This window comes from Tasmannia lanceolata, unplaced genomic scaffold (assembly GCF_043159265.1).
Source record: "Tasmannia lanceolata isolate RefF3 unplaced genomic scaffold, GAP_Taslan_0.1 ptg000003l, whole genome shotgun sequence".
Taxonomy (NCBI): domain Eukaryota; kingdom Viridiplantae; phylum Streptophyta; class Magnoliopsida; order Canellales; family Winteraceae; genus Tasmannia; species Tasmannia lanceolata.
In genome coordinates, this window is record NW_027518680.1 from 6,088,329 (window position 1) to 6,102,090 (window position 13,762).

Here is a 13,762-nt window from a genome sequence, read left to right on the forward strand (position 1 = left end):
TGTAATTATCCCAAAGTTAAAAGTGAAAACCCACGCACCCACTGTTACTGTATGTGAGTGTAATTTCTGCTTCTATGAGTTGAGTTGATTCAAGTGTTTGATTGTAATTACAACATTGTTTGATTACAGCATTGTTTGATTCAAGTGTGATGTGAGTGTAATTACATCATTGTTTGATTCAAGTGTCATGTGAGTGTAATTTCTGCTTTTATGAGTTGAGTTGCCTTGCCAAACAAGAATTTTCCTTAAAAATTTGCGTCAACGTGAAAAAACCCGACCCGACCCGAGATTTATCATGAGTAGGGCCGGGTTTGGGAATCGTGGGTTTTCCGAAAAAAAATCCGACCCGAGATATTTCTCGGGTAGGGTTGGGTTCTCCAAAACCCGACCCGCCCGACCCGAGTTGCAGCCCTACTTCCACCCATATCCGGGACTTCAAAACTACCAGCCTCTTTGGTTAAGGAAATCGATTAAAAGTGCATACACCAAACCCCAATGTTTATAAAGATAATTTTAGCTGCAAATGGGATATTAAGGCTTCTTTAAAAGCTATTAACTATTTCATCACCATCATCTAACAAAGATAGATTCTTTGCATAGTTACAAAGTTTTGGATTCAGAAATAAATCAGCTAGACAAATGCTCAAATAGATGGAAAATGTTTGGATAGGGTTAAAAAATAACACATGCTTTTTTTCCCTATTCATATAGTGATGTGTATATCTTCAACACATAATTATTTTTCTAAATAAGACATCAAAAGGCAAGAAATAATGGTCAAATGCATGATTTTTCTAGATTAAGATGTGAGTTCAAATTTTATTTTGAGTTTCATGTGAGATTTACAAACAATATATGAGAAATTGATGAATTATTCATCAAATTTGTGCTTTTGAATTATTCATAATTTTTTTAATTTTAAAATGGGACGAGGGTAAAAATTCAGGATATTTTGAAGAGTTTTTCAATGATAAGTAGAATTTTGTAATTATGGTATTTAATATGAGAAAAGGGTTGCTACACTGAGCTGCGCTCGAGCACAGAAATAGGGGGTGGGGCCATTGGAGGGGTGATCCTAACCATTCATTTGGAAGGCCCCATCACTGATGGGGGCCTACCAAAAATCAGCTCCATTGGATCACCAATGGGTATCTATTTGTGGGGCAAAAAATGAGCAGATATTGTACAAATGGACACCCTAAGGTGATCTAATGGAGCTGATTTTTAGTGGAAACCCTACCCATGAAAAGACCCATCAAATGAATGTTTTGGATCCCACCAAAAATATGGCTCACCCCTGTTTTGTGCTCGAGCGCAGCAACTCTACTCTCATATTACAAACTCAGTATATCTTAAATTTTGCCTCTTAAAAAAGGCATTCTATTACGAATAAAAATAACTCATTTTATTCTCTCTTATCACTGCCCAAAGAAATAAATAAAAATAAATAAACGTGATGCGTGCTTATGTTAGTGTATGCACGGGGTTGGCTGGAAGAGATAACCAAATCTTTATCTCCCTCAGACCAAAGAGAGGCTGTGTTGGTTGAGATTCGTTAGAAATGGCCACTACTTTGGTTAAAGTTCTGCCTATCATCTCTTATCTAATAGCGAATCCCGAGTACAACGAAATGCGCGTGAAATGTGTGTATTTGGCCATCGAAGGCTGACTTTATTCAGAGAAGGGGTGGAAATATCATTTTCTTAATAATAAATGAGAAAGCGAGGTATCAACTGCTATATCAACTTGACGACTCTTTAAAAGACAAACGACTCACGCAAAGGGAGATGCTTTGGAGGCTTCCTATTGGGGTTGTCCAAAATAAAAAAGAGAATGCAAAAGTCCGCAAATCAAGTAATCTTAACCGTCCGATTAAAACTAAAATATATTCCCAATGGATCAGATTCGATGACCATTATGGAATGGTAATGCGATTTTTTATGGCCCACCTAGAATGAGCCCCACCAACCACTTAACTAATTTCAATCATTGTATGAAAATATGGATGCTGCCAAAGTGCCAATGAACACAATTTGAGGAGATCTCACAAGTCACTCTTTTTTTTATTTGGGAAGGTAATTGAAAGAGAAATGAAATTGCTGGAGCAAAAGGCTAAGGCTCTGTTCACTTGCCTTCTTGATAAAGGAAAGGAGAAGAAAGTAAGCCAAATTTGACATGATTTGACATTTTCTGCTGTTCACTTGTTTTCTCGGGAAAGCATAATTACACAGGTGGAAAATATAAATAATGACATGGAAAACTAACTTTCTTGCACTTTCCCTCTAAATTTTATCACCAAAAGGGTGAGAAAATCACTTTCCTGAGAAAACCACTTTGCCTGCATACTTTCTTTTCCTTTCTCAGTCAAGTGAACAACGGAATTTTCTCACAAAGAAATTTTCTCACAGATTCTTTTCCTTTTGTTTCCAGTTTTCCACGTCATATTCTTTTTCTTTCTTTTCTTTTCCTGCAGCTAGAAAAGAAGTGATCAGAGCCTAAAAGAATCCTAATTTTAGAGATTAATTTAAAAAGATGCCCGGGACACACCTAAGATAGCATTCTCATTTGTTTGGCAATGTCCCTCTTATCAGTCGCCTATGAGAAACTACACTTTAATAGCTAGAAAATGTGCCACTGGTTGGGTTTGTAGAACATCATCTATTAATTTTATTTTACTTTTGTTTTTTCATTCTCCGCACAGAAAAATACAAAGTTACTGCAGAGAATACATCAAATACATGTTAAAATGATTAGAATACCCCGAGTCATCGAAAATGGTTAAAATACCCCCATGACATAAAAATGATCAAAATTCCGCCGAATCAGATAAAATAACAACAATATCTCTTCATCATGGAAACGACTGAAGTACCCTTGTATCGGGTAAAAATGATCAAAATACCCCATCATGGAAAATGACTAAAATACCCTTACCACATAAAATGATCAAAATACCCTTATATGGGATAAAATGACTAAGACTACCAATGAGTTATGGAAAATAACTGAAATATCCCTATATTAGGTAAAATGTCCATAATATTCCTAAGTCATCAAAATGACTAAAATACCCCCATGGCAAAAAATGATCAAAATACATGTATTAGATAAAATTGACCATAATACCCCTGTGTCAGGGAAAAATGACTGAAATAACCCTAAAATGGGTGAAAATGACCAAAATACTTTCGAGTCTTGGAAAATGACTAAAATACCCTTATGACATAAATATGATCAAAATACCCCCATGTAGCGTAAATTAACTATATTACTAAAATACCATCATGAAACAAAAATTGATCAAAATGCGTAGTATCGGCGAGTCATGGAAAATGACCAAAATACCCTTATATCGGGTGAAAATGACCAAAATACCCCTGGGTCATGGGATATGGTTAAAATACTCTTATGACATTTACCCTCTACAATATGTGGTCTTTGAAGAATCTTACTGAGAGATGCATCGGGTGGGTTCATATGGCTAGTATGGTAACCGAACAATCATTTTTCCTGCGACAAAAACATCTTGAATTGGCGACAGAAGTGTCGAATCTTCGCAGGACGGTGAATAGTCCCACGACAACTATTTTTCCGATGATTTCGAGCTGCAAACTGTGGTTCGATGGAAACTCGTTGTCAGCGCAAATGCCAAGACAATCATTTCCAGACAATCGTCTGAAAACACATTCGTCGCCTCAAAACAGATCGGACACTATGCTCTGATACCAATGCTATGTTTGAAGGATAAAAACTGAAGCTAGCCTTCGCTCAGCCATGGCGAGTTGATGCTATATTTAATATGCGTGAGATGTCATCTCTCTTTGCTCTTATACTTTTTGTTTGAGCTGGAATCCATATCCAACTCAGAATCATCCAAAATCGCCCCTTTTTGTCAGGATTGAACAAGAAGAGTTGCTACGTGTAACATAAATAAGATTTTGAACCAGAGCTTCCTCTAACAAGAGAAGAAGCCGTTAGCAGTCCAGGTTAGGGTTTCGGTTGAATACCAATCTCCCTATTCTGATAGCAGAGTAGTGTTAAAACCAATAAGAGTTGTATGGGCGATGACCTAGTCTTTCAACACAGTCAACATCCTCAGTTTAGCAGTCAAGTGACCAGTTCAGTCATAGGTATTCGTTCTTTGAGTTGGTTTAGTTACAATCTCAGTCCTTTTTGTTGCACCCCTTCCGCAACTAACACCTATACAAGATGTTTGCTGTAATACCTGATAAATTTAGGATTTCACTAATTCTTGGATGCATTTATAAGAGGATCAATGTGTGCTTATATAGAGCACTTACATGATAAACATGGAATGGAATCAAGATAATTCTAGAAGGAAATAATCCTAATCAAATCTACTTTCCTAATCTCTATTGCTTGCCTCTTCTAATCCACTTGCCTAATTTATCTAGTTGCCTCGTTTACCCAACTTACCTAATCTACCTCCAAGATGATCCAACGGTGAGATCTTAACCCAATCTAACCGTTGGATCCCACGTTGCATGATAAACATGGAATGGAATCAAGATAATTCTAGAAGGAAATAATCCTTAATATATTCGGTGAGGCCATGTGTCCACCGCACTAACAGTATGTTGTTTATCATGCTCTTAATAAGGATGATTTTATTTGCCAGGTCATTTAAGTTTAGCTATTTCTTTGCATGATGGCAGGATTATGCTTTGAAACTTCGTTTTTATTAAGTTAATGTAGCACGTTAAATGTTGGCTTGCTGTCACTGTGGGGGGATTTTTTTAAAATTAATATCGCATACTAGAAAACCGTGATTCTTACTTTCTTTTAATGCTGTCTTACTTGCTTGTTGCAGCTTTTGTATTGAATTCCAATCGATATTAAATGGGCAAACTAAAGGGATTAGTCTCCAGAAATGCAGTTATTGAGGTTAACAGCGAAACAAGGGATTCTCCCTTGGAGTAAAGCACAAGAGACGGAGAGTTGTTCCCAAAATTGCAAATGTTGAGGTACGCAAGTTTTAGATGTAGTGACTCCAGAATTTTGAGTTCATAAAAGTTAATTGATTGATTTCCTGTGTTGGGTTTCTAGTTTCTACAGATATGTTGGTTCTTTTGCATTTTGTAGTATAAAAAGAAACAAAAAGGTTGTATCTTTTCTAATGCCATTTGTGAGCTCTGTTTAAAATTAACAGATTCACAAGTTTGTGTAGGATCGGCTTAGCGAACTGCTAGATGAAATTCTTTCTTCCATTATATCGGCAATGCCCGTGAGAGAAGCAGCAAGGACTAGAATCTTATCGAGCAGATGGAGGTATCTCCGGCGATCCTTCGATCCCAATCTTTACTTGGACGCTTATAGCATACATGGGCGCAACTATGGGAGCATCCATGGGAGGGAAAAAAAGATGCGTAGGTTTGTAAGATCAGTTGATCAGTTTTTGCAATTTCACGCTGGTCATACCATAAAAGCATTCGGAGTTTTCTTTTATTTGGACAAGGAGTATTCCAAGCATCTCGACCAATGGATCAACTATGCAATTACAGTTGGGGCTGAGAAGCTTCAACTTGACTTCACCTACATCAAGGGTGAAGACCCAGATGCTAAATGCTATACTTTTCCTTTTCAGTTTCTTCGTTGCAGTATAGAATCCTCCTTAAAACATTTGGAGTTGGTATTTTGCATATTAAGATATCAAGATTTTGAAGGTTTTAGCTCTCTTACAACCCTTACTCTAAAATATGTCGAGGTAGGTGATGGAGATATAGTGGACCTCTTATCCAATTGTCCACACCTTGAATGGTTTAGTATAGAATCTTGAGTGCATCTGGTTCATTTAAAGATTGTTGGTCCATCCCTTCAACTGAAATATCTGAAGGTAGATTTACCTTGTCACTGCAAATTGATGAAGATCGAGATTCATGCAGAGAATCTTCGTACATTTGAATACTGGGGGCGAAAGACTATATACCTTCTCTATTAGGTGGGCCCCGCAGTTGGTAAATGTGTTGGTTAGGTTTAGAGGAATAGAAGCAACATGATCTCTCCCTTCTCACGTCTTCCATGCCATCTATTTGGTCAAATAGAATTTTTGGCCTTGACCACATATATGAAGGTAAAAGTAAAGTTGCTATGTGGTTAGGGGTGTAGCCGAGCCGAGCCGAGCTTGGCCAGGCTCGGCTCGGCTCGTTAAGCTCACAAGTAAGGCTCGGCTCGGGCTCGAACCAGGCTCGGGCTCGGCTCGGCTCGGTCAGGCTCACAAGCCTTACCGAGCTCGGGTTATATTATGTTCACACCCCTCATCTTCCCTGGACAGCCCTACTACTGTAATTTGACTACTTTTTTTACACTATGGGGGGTGGTCCTAGTAACAAATGGGGTTCCAAAAATGAAGTGACATATTTTGCCCCCCCCCCCCCCCCCTTTCACTCCATGAACAACCCTTTTAATGTATATATTAATATATAATATATATATATTTAAATATATTAAATTCTTAACGAGCCTTAACGAGCCGAGCCGAGCCTGGCCTAACTCGGGCTCGGCTCGTTAAGCTTAACGAGCCGGCTTGGCTCGGCTCGTTAAGGATTCGAGCCGAGCTCGAGCGAGCTTCCGAGCCCGAGCCAAAATTGACACCCTTATATGTGGTGTTATTTGTAGTTAAAGAGTTCATATCTTGTAATTCTACTTTTGTTGTTTTAGGTGTTTGATCCGGAGGTTGTTCCACAAACTATATCTAGACTCACTAATTTGAAGAAATTCCACGCGCATGTAAGTTCCAACTGAAACAAGTGTAATTTATCGTAGTAGGGTTTGAATATTGCAAACGTGCTTTGTTTTTACAAAATTGTATTTGATATGAGCATCTTAGCTAACTGGTTTAAAAGCCCGGACATACTAGTATCGTTATCCATCTTGGTGACCATTAGTCCATGTATGGTGTACTCGAGTGAAGGCTTTGTAATCTGCATGCATGCTTTTATACACCAATTGTTGGGGCTTTTTATAGGATAATTTTGTCTTTCTAACTTGTGAAGAACATAGAAATTTGTTACCCTCATAATCACCTCAAAGAATTTGAGCTAAGTAACTTTTATGGTAAAAAGGCTGAAGTTGAGTTTGCTGTGTATATTCTAAACAATGCTGTGGCTCTTGAATCAATGACTATTGATCCGAGTCATAAAAATTATCTTGGAGATGGTAGATGGGACTTTAAGCATTTTACTGCTAGAGTGATATGGTTTGAAAAAATACGGGCAAGAGTTGTTGAACTTCTTAATCAGGAAGTCCCTCAGAGTGTCAAGCTAGTGATCGTATGATCCTACTTACTTTCCTCTACAAGCTTCGCGAGAGCTGCTTTTGGACCTACCAGTGTCTAGTAGTAATCTTATGATATATGTATGCTTTCCATCTGGTCTGGACATCATTATTGTATTATTTCCTAATTTATGGGAGCTTTTCTCTTTATTTCATTTAACATTAAATGAGAGGATGAATGTATTTGTTGAATTTATTATAGTTATGATGTTAATTTGATCTTGATTACTCGGCCAGAGTCAATTGAAAAGCTTGCTGCAATCTCTTGTATTTGTCACTGATGCAACCGATATGTGTTTATGTCACACCAGAACTGCTACAAGATTTACTTAAGGCACTGTTTGTTTTGCATTTTGTAACCGATAGTCCGTCCGAAACTGATTATTAGACTCAAAATTAAACGTTAGTTTTGAGTCCGCTAATCAGTTTTGGACTCGACAATCAGTTCTCAAAATCCAAAACAAACAGGGCCTTACTGGTAGGGTCTCACATTCTTATTGGATCTCAGGGATAGTCCGTTACTCTTTAAGAGGAGGAACAAGTTCGAATTTTATTAGCTTTATATTTAACTAGTAGAAATGCCCGTGCAATGAACTTGTGTACGATTAAGGCTTTTCCGCATATCCCAATCTATGAATAATTGAACAAGAGCTCATTAGCTAGATTAAAACCATGAAAGATATCTATGCAGTTAAATCCTATATGTAGTTTAGCCTGCGAGTTTTGACACGGCCATACAATCTAACTGAAGCAGGTGTCATGTAGGTTATTGGGAGTGTTATGATATTCTTATTACTGTACGTAGATGATACCCCACTCATTTGGAATGAGGTAGTGATTTGTCCAGTGCTAATGGTCATTTCAGGGATGGAGCCAGGAATTTGCTCCACAGGGGGACAAAGCTATTGGGTATATAATATAACCCATGTATGTTCTAATATAAGCCCAAAAAGATAATGGACCGGTGTAGTGGGCCTATTTGGGCTAGAGCCCACTAACCTATTAAAACCCTAGTGTATCTCTATATATAGGGGCTGGAAGCAACAAACTTGGTATTCCAAACTAGATACCTTGGGTGTAATGCTTTAAGCGTCCTTGCTTAAACCCTAATTACTCTAACAAAAGCATGGTTGTTATAACATGTTACCATTTTACAATTCAAATGTTAATAGGTGTGGCCCACCATCCATGCGTAAGGTGTGGAGCCCAGTATTTACATAGCATATTTTGATGTGTAAATTCCTTTGTGTTTTGAATTTATCTAACTAACCTCTTGTCTGTCGATAGTTTTACATTTCGATAAATCATCTTATCCTGCAACTACTAATAGAAGCTTACATTCATTTCTCCATTCTGACAATGCCCGCTAATATTTTGATGGGGAAGTACGGAAAAAACTTAGAAGCACATTGTGCTATTCATCAGAGCACGCGGCCGTACACACCACAGCAAAATTGTGTGGCGATCACCTTCTTGAGGTTGAGGTTTGTTGTTAGCTTTGTAGTGCCACCTTCCTGAGGTTGCTCGAGGGTTGTTGTTAGCTTTTTAGTGCCGAAGAAGTATTGGTCATATGCGGTGATGAATGCATCATATTTCATAAATCTAATGCCTGTCCGGATACTTCAGTTAAAATCTCCACTTACGCTCCTTTGCCCTTGCAAACGATTATTTCTCCTTCGGTTGCATGTCTTTGGGTGTCTTTGTTTAATTCATGTGTTGAATCCTTTACATGATAAACTGGATCCTAAAGCTGTTCGCAGTGTAGGTTATTCTCCTACTCACAAAGGGTATATGTGCCTTGGAGAGATGATGCAGCACAGAGCTTGACTATGAAAGTGGGGCCTTGCCATTTTTTGCTTGGTTCCTCACCTATAGAAAGCATGTAATAAGTGGGAATCTGATAGCCTTGACCCTTGATAGCCTTCATACCTATAGGTAAGTGGGAATCTGATTCATTGATTTGATTGAACCTAGCGGGTAGCATGCTACTTCAAAGCTTGCACCCGGCAACAACTTTCACTCCCTAAATGGAAGCGCCATGGTCTACTCAGCTTTGATCTCCCTGGGGGTGGGGGTGTCCATTTGGGTTAAGAGACCTCCACAAGGATACTGATCGTCGCTAATCTGTACATTCGGAATCATCTTTCACCATGCAAAAGCAAGAGAGTTTGTTATCTATGTTAAATTAACTTGCAAATCACTAGAAATATATCCAACGAGGTCTAATTGTCTGTCCAATTGAATCAAACATGCATAAATCTCTTTGTTTTTTGGGTGTGATTTGTCTCTAACTATGAATTCATAAACAACACCATTCACCTCAATCAAGCTACAACCAGGAGTCTTCTCTATCCCTCTCTGCCTCATCATCATCCTCACCTTACCCGCTTCACCCCACATCTCGGCTTCCACATACAAATTCGCTAACAACACATAAATCCCACTATCATTAGGGTCCAATTCGAGGAGATGAGACGCAGCCCGCTCTCCCATCACAACATTACCATGAATCCTACAAGCAAAGAACAAAGCTCCCCAGACCACACTATCTGGCTTCATGGGCATAGTCTTGATTAGCTCCTCCGCCTCATCTAAGAGCCCAGCTCTACCGAGAAGATCCACCATACAAGAATAATGCTTAAGTTTCGGCCAAAGATCAAATTTCGAGCTCATTTGAGCGAAAAACCGGCGACCCTCTTCGACCAAGCCAGAATGACAACAAGCAGATAAAACTTCTATAAACGTGATCTCGTCTGGTTTCAATCCAATACCAATCATCTCTTCAAAGTGGTTTATGGCAACTTCGCCGTGCCCGTGAATGGCAAAACCGCCGATCATTGCCGTCCATGTCAACAAATTCCTCTTGGGCATGTCTCGAAATACCCGGATCGATCTTTGAATGTTCCCGCACTTTGCGTACATGTCTACCAGAGCAGTGCCAATGGCAACATTCAGAGGAATGCTGTGTTTGTCAATATATTGATGAAGCCATAGCCCAATGTCAAGTGCTCCAAGTTGGGCACAAGCAGATAATAAACTTATCATAGTCACCTCATTGGGCTTCATACATTCACTTTGCATTTCATGAAACAAAGCAAGTGCGTCCTTCGCTCGCTTACATTGCACATAGCCCGCAATCAAAGCGCTCCACGGCACTACATCTCTCTCTGGCATCTCTACGAAAAGCTTTCGAGCGGCATCCATGAAACCCAATTTTGAATACCCCGCAATCATCGTAGTCCAAGAGACTATACTTCTCTTGTGCATTTTGTCAAACAAAAGCCTCGCCAGCTCCAATTTTCTACACTTCACATACATATCCATCAGTGCATTACTAAGAGGAACAGTGAATGTCAATCCATTCTCTTCAATGTACTTATGAAACTCTCTTCCAAGACTCAAATCTTCCAATTGGGCACAACACGAAACCACCCCAATCATCGTCACCTCATCGGGCTTAACCTTTTCAACCCCCATTTCTCGAAAAAGCTTCAACGCATCATCGAACCGCCCGTTCCGAATGTAACCATTTATCATAGAATTCCACGAAACCAAATCTCTCACACACCCTTTATCAAACAGTTGGCGTGCGCATTCCAGTCCTCCACACACCGATAACATATTAATAATCGCATTATGTACAAAGATCTCGGAATCAAGACCCAGACACAAAACATGCCCTAGAATCTCATTCCCCATCCAAAACGCAGATAATCGACCACACGCCTTGAGCAACAATGGATATGTATAATTATCAGGCCGCGTACCAGACCCCAAAAGTCTCTTATACATAAAAATCGCTTGTTTAGGATCCTCACTCTCAGAAAAACCTCTAATAGCTACATTCCAAGAAAAGATATTAGGGTTTTCGAAATGGGTTAGGATTTTTCGACAGTAATCGAGGCTACCCGAATCTGAGATTGCGCAAAAAGCGATCAAACGGCTAGCAGCGAATTCATCGAGGAACAGTCCAGTTAGTATCATTTGGGCTTGGATTTGTTTTAATTGTTTCATGTTATTGCATTTTTCCAAGAGGGAGAGAATTGGGTTTGTTAGAACTAAGGTGCTGTTTGTATTCCAGTTGGGTTTTTTTTCTTTATCTGAAAGAAGTCGAGTGTGGAGAGATGAGACAGATGGATCTTTGAAAATGCGACGGATGGAACGAAGATTGGTGAGAAAGAGGAAGAACATGAGGGTGTAGGATAAGAAGGAGGGTGGCGTAGGTTAAGCTTAGAGGGAAGAAGAGGCAGTTGATTTTGTGGGGTTTGGAATGGGGTGGATTAACGGTCATATGCAAGAGGTTTGAATTTGAATTCACTCGTAGGAACATTTCTAGAAGTGGGCCCACCCTGAAGGAGCTTAGAGTGATCACGTCCGTTGATCTCATTGGCACATATTGTTGTCATTCTGTTTCTCCTTCCTAAAATGCTGTAATTGGGGCCTACTTTTGCTTCATGTATTTGATCAGATCCGTTGATATGAATGGCAATGATAAGTTAAGGTCGATCGGATGATCTAAGCCCTTGATCTATAAGATTAAATGATCATTAGGGTATTTTATTTCATCAGGCTCCTAAACTAAGAAGCTATTTATTTGGCAGTCGAAATAACAGCTTTACCTCTTTCTTTCTCAAATATCCTTCTTTTTTTTACTTAAATGGTGGATCTTCTCTCATTATTCTTCTCTTTGTTTTCTTTTTTAGTTTTTTTCTTCTAATCCACAACTAAGTAAAATGTTCAAATCGAGAGATACCTTCATCTATGCGTACGGTTTCCAAGCCTGATAAGAAAACTTTCTTTGATTTTGAAAATGGTAGGGAATTGTTAGAGATCTTCAAAATGGTTGGTCAAAATACAATTTACTTAAACGTGACGGATGCTCGGTCGACCGCGGATTGGTCACTAGAAAATTAATTGTTTTCTAGAAAGGCATGACCGGTCGAGCGCGATAGTTCGTCGACCACGGTTCATTAGATCAGGAAAAATAAAAAGATCCAGATACTTAAGGGCAGTCGACCGACCCTATCCCGGTCCTCTTTTTTTCTTATTATTCTTCTCTTTTGTTTCCTTTTTAGTTTTTTTTTTTTTTTTTTTTTGCTTCCCAACCATAAATATGGGTCTTCTCCTCAGTTGATTTCGAACAGAAAGGAAACCCGGCTAAATTTCCATCAAGACCCAGGTTTTCTACTGGTTTCCTCATAAATCTTGAACCCATAACTAACATATTTCTTTAGGCCCTTTCTGCATTTAGTTATATTGGAAATCAAATGAACAAACCTTTAGGGTCTGTTCGACCACACTTCTCATTCTCTCACTGGAAGACCGAACAAAATAGAAAGAAACAAGAAAATGAGAATCACAGAATTAAATCTGCGTGGCTTTAAAAAAAGCAAGCAATAACTCATCCGCCAACGCCATTTTGCAGGGATTGGAAAAAGGGGAGGGTTAACGGGTCTGGTTTGCAGGACGGGATTTTACCAGTTTTTTAGGGGCCGTTTGGATAGATATTAGAATCTTGGATTTCTTCAAAATTGTAGATTGGAGACGAAAAGAGGCGACCAGCCGTCGATTCTCACCCTTCTTTCCATCAGCAAGAGAGTAGGAAATCATCCCATGTTTTTAGGTTTTAGAAATCTCAGAATGGAGAGATTTCTAAAACCTAGATTTCTTTCTTAAAATCCAAGAAATATACTGTCCAGACACCATCCGGCAGCTTGATTATGAATCCACTTTTAACACTTTTTAAATTAAAACCTGAAATCTAAAATCCGCATATAGGGCCCGATTGGATACGCGGATTTTAGAATCTTGGATTTCCTCAAAATTGTAGGTGGGGGAAGATAGGAGATCATCCCATGTTTCCATACTATAGAAATCTCAGGATGGGGAAGATATTTCTAAAACCTGATTTCTTACTTAAAATCCAAGATTCTAAAGTAGATCTTCTTGTCCTCCATTCAGGATTATGAGGAAATCCAAGATTCTGAGGTCTGCTTTTCCAAACGGCCCCTTGGTTCCTTATTTTTTCACGAGGCAAAACTATGGGAAGCCTCCTGGAGAATGGTTGCCGTACACACGCCCCAATTCAGGGCATTATCACTCCACCATGTGGATATAATTAAAATTGAGAAATGCTTTTATAGGGTGTGAAAAGCCAACTACAGCATGGTGGGTCCTACCATTGAATGATCTGAACCGTCCACATAACACTGGCAGGTATTGCCTTGGATCTCCTATGGCAAAAAAATTACACCCATCAATAGTCCTAAGCCCTTAACATGCAACAATATGTAGCCTCACTGAACATGGATAGTAAAAAGCTAGACATAGGAAACTACTAAAAAATTTATCTTATTGGAAGTTAAGACACACGATTGGGATGATTTCAAAATCAAGGGCTCCCAAACAAATGGTTCAGATCATTCAAAAGTGGGACCCACTATGCTGTCGTTGGCATGACTAACTGTAT

General features: G+C 39.0%; 1 protein-coding gene and 1 long non-coding RNA gene across 2 annotated transcripts; one reads left to right on the forward strand and one right to left on the reverse strand.

Moving 5' to 3' along the window:
- Positions 1-4,712: 4,712 nt before the first annotated feature.
- LOC143849410 (uncharacterized) lies at positions 4,713-7,596 on the forward strand. The gene is made up of 3 exons (XR_013235666.1): positions 4,713-4,985; positions 5,171-6,091; positions 6,679-7,596. It is a non-coding gene; the product is annotated as an uncharacterized LOC143849410 (long non-coding RNA).
- An 835-nt stretch (positions 7,597-8,431) lies between these two features.
- SLO1 (SLOW GROWTH 1) lies at positions 8,432-13,734 on the reverse strand. Its single transcript, XM_077358395.1, has one exon. The coding sequence runs from the start codon at positions 11,482-11,484 to the stop codon at positions 9,469-9,471; it is 2,016 nt and encodes a 671-aa protein (XP_077214510.1). The 5' UTR covers positions 11,485-13,734; the 3' UTR covers positions 8,432-9,468.
- Positions 13,735-13,762: the final 28 nt, after the last annotated feature.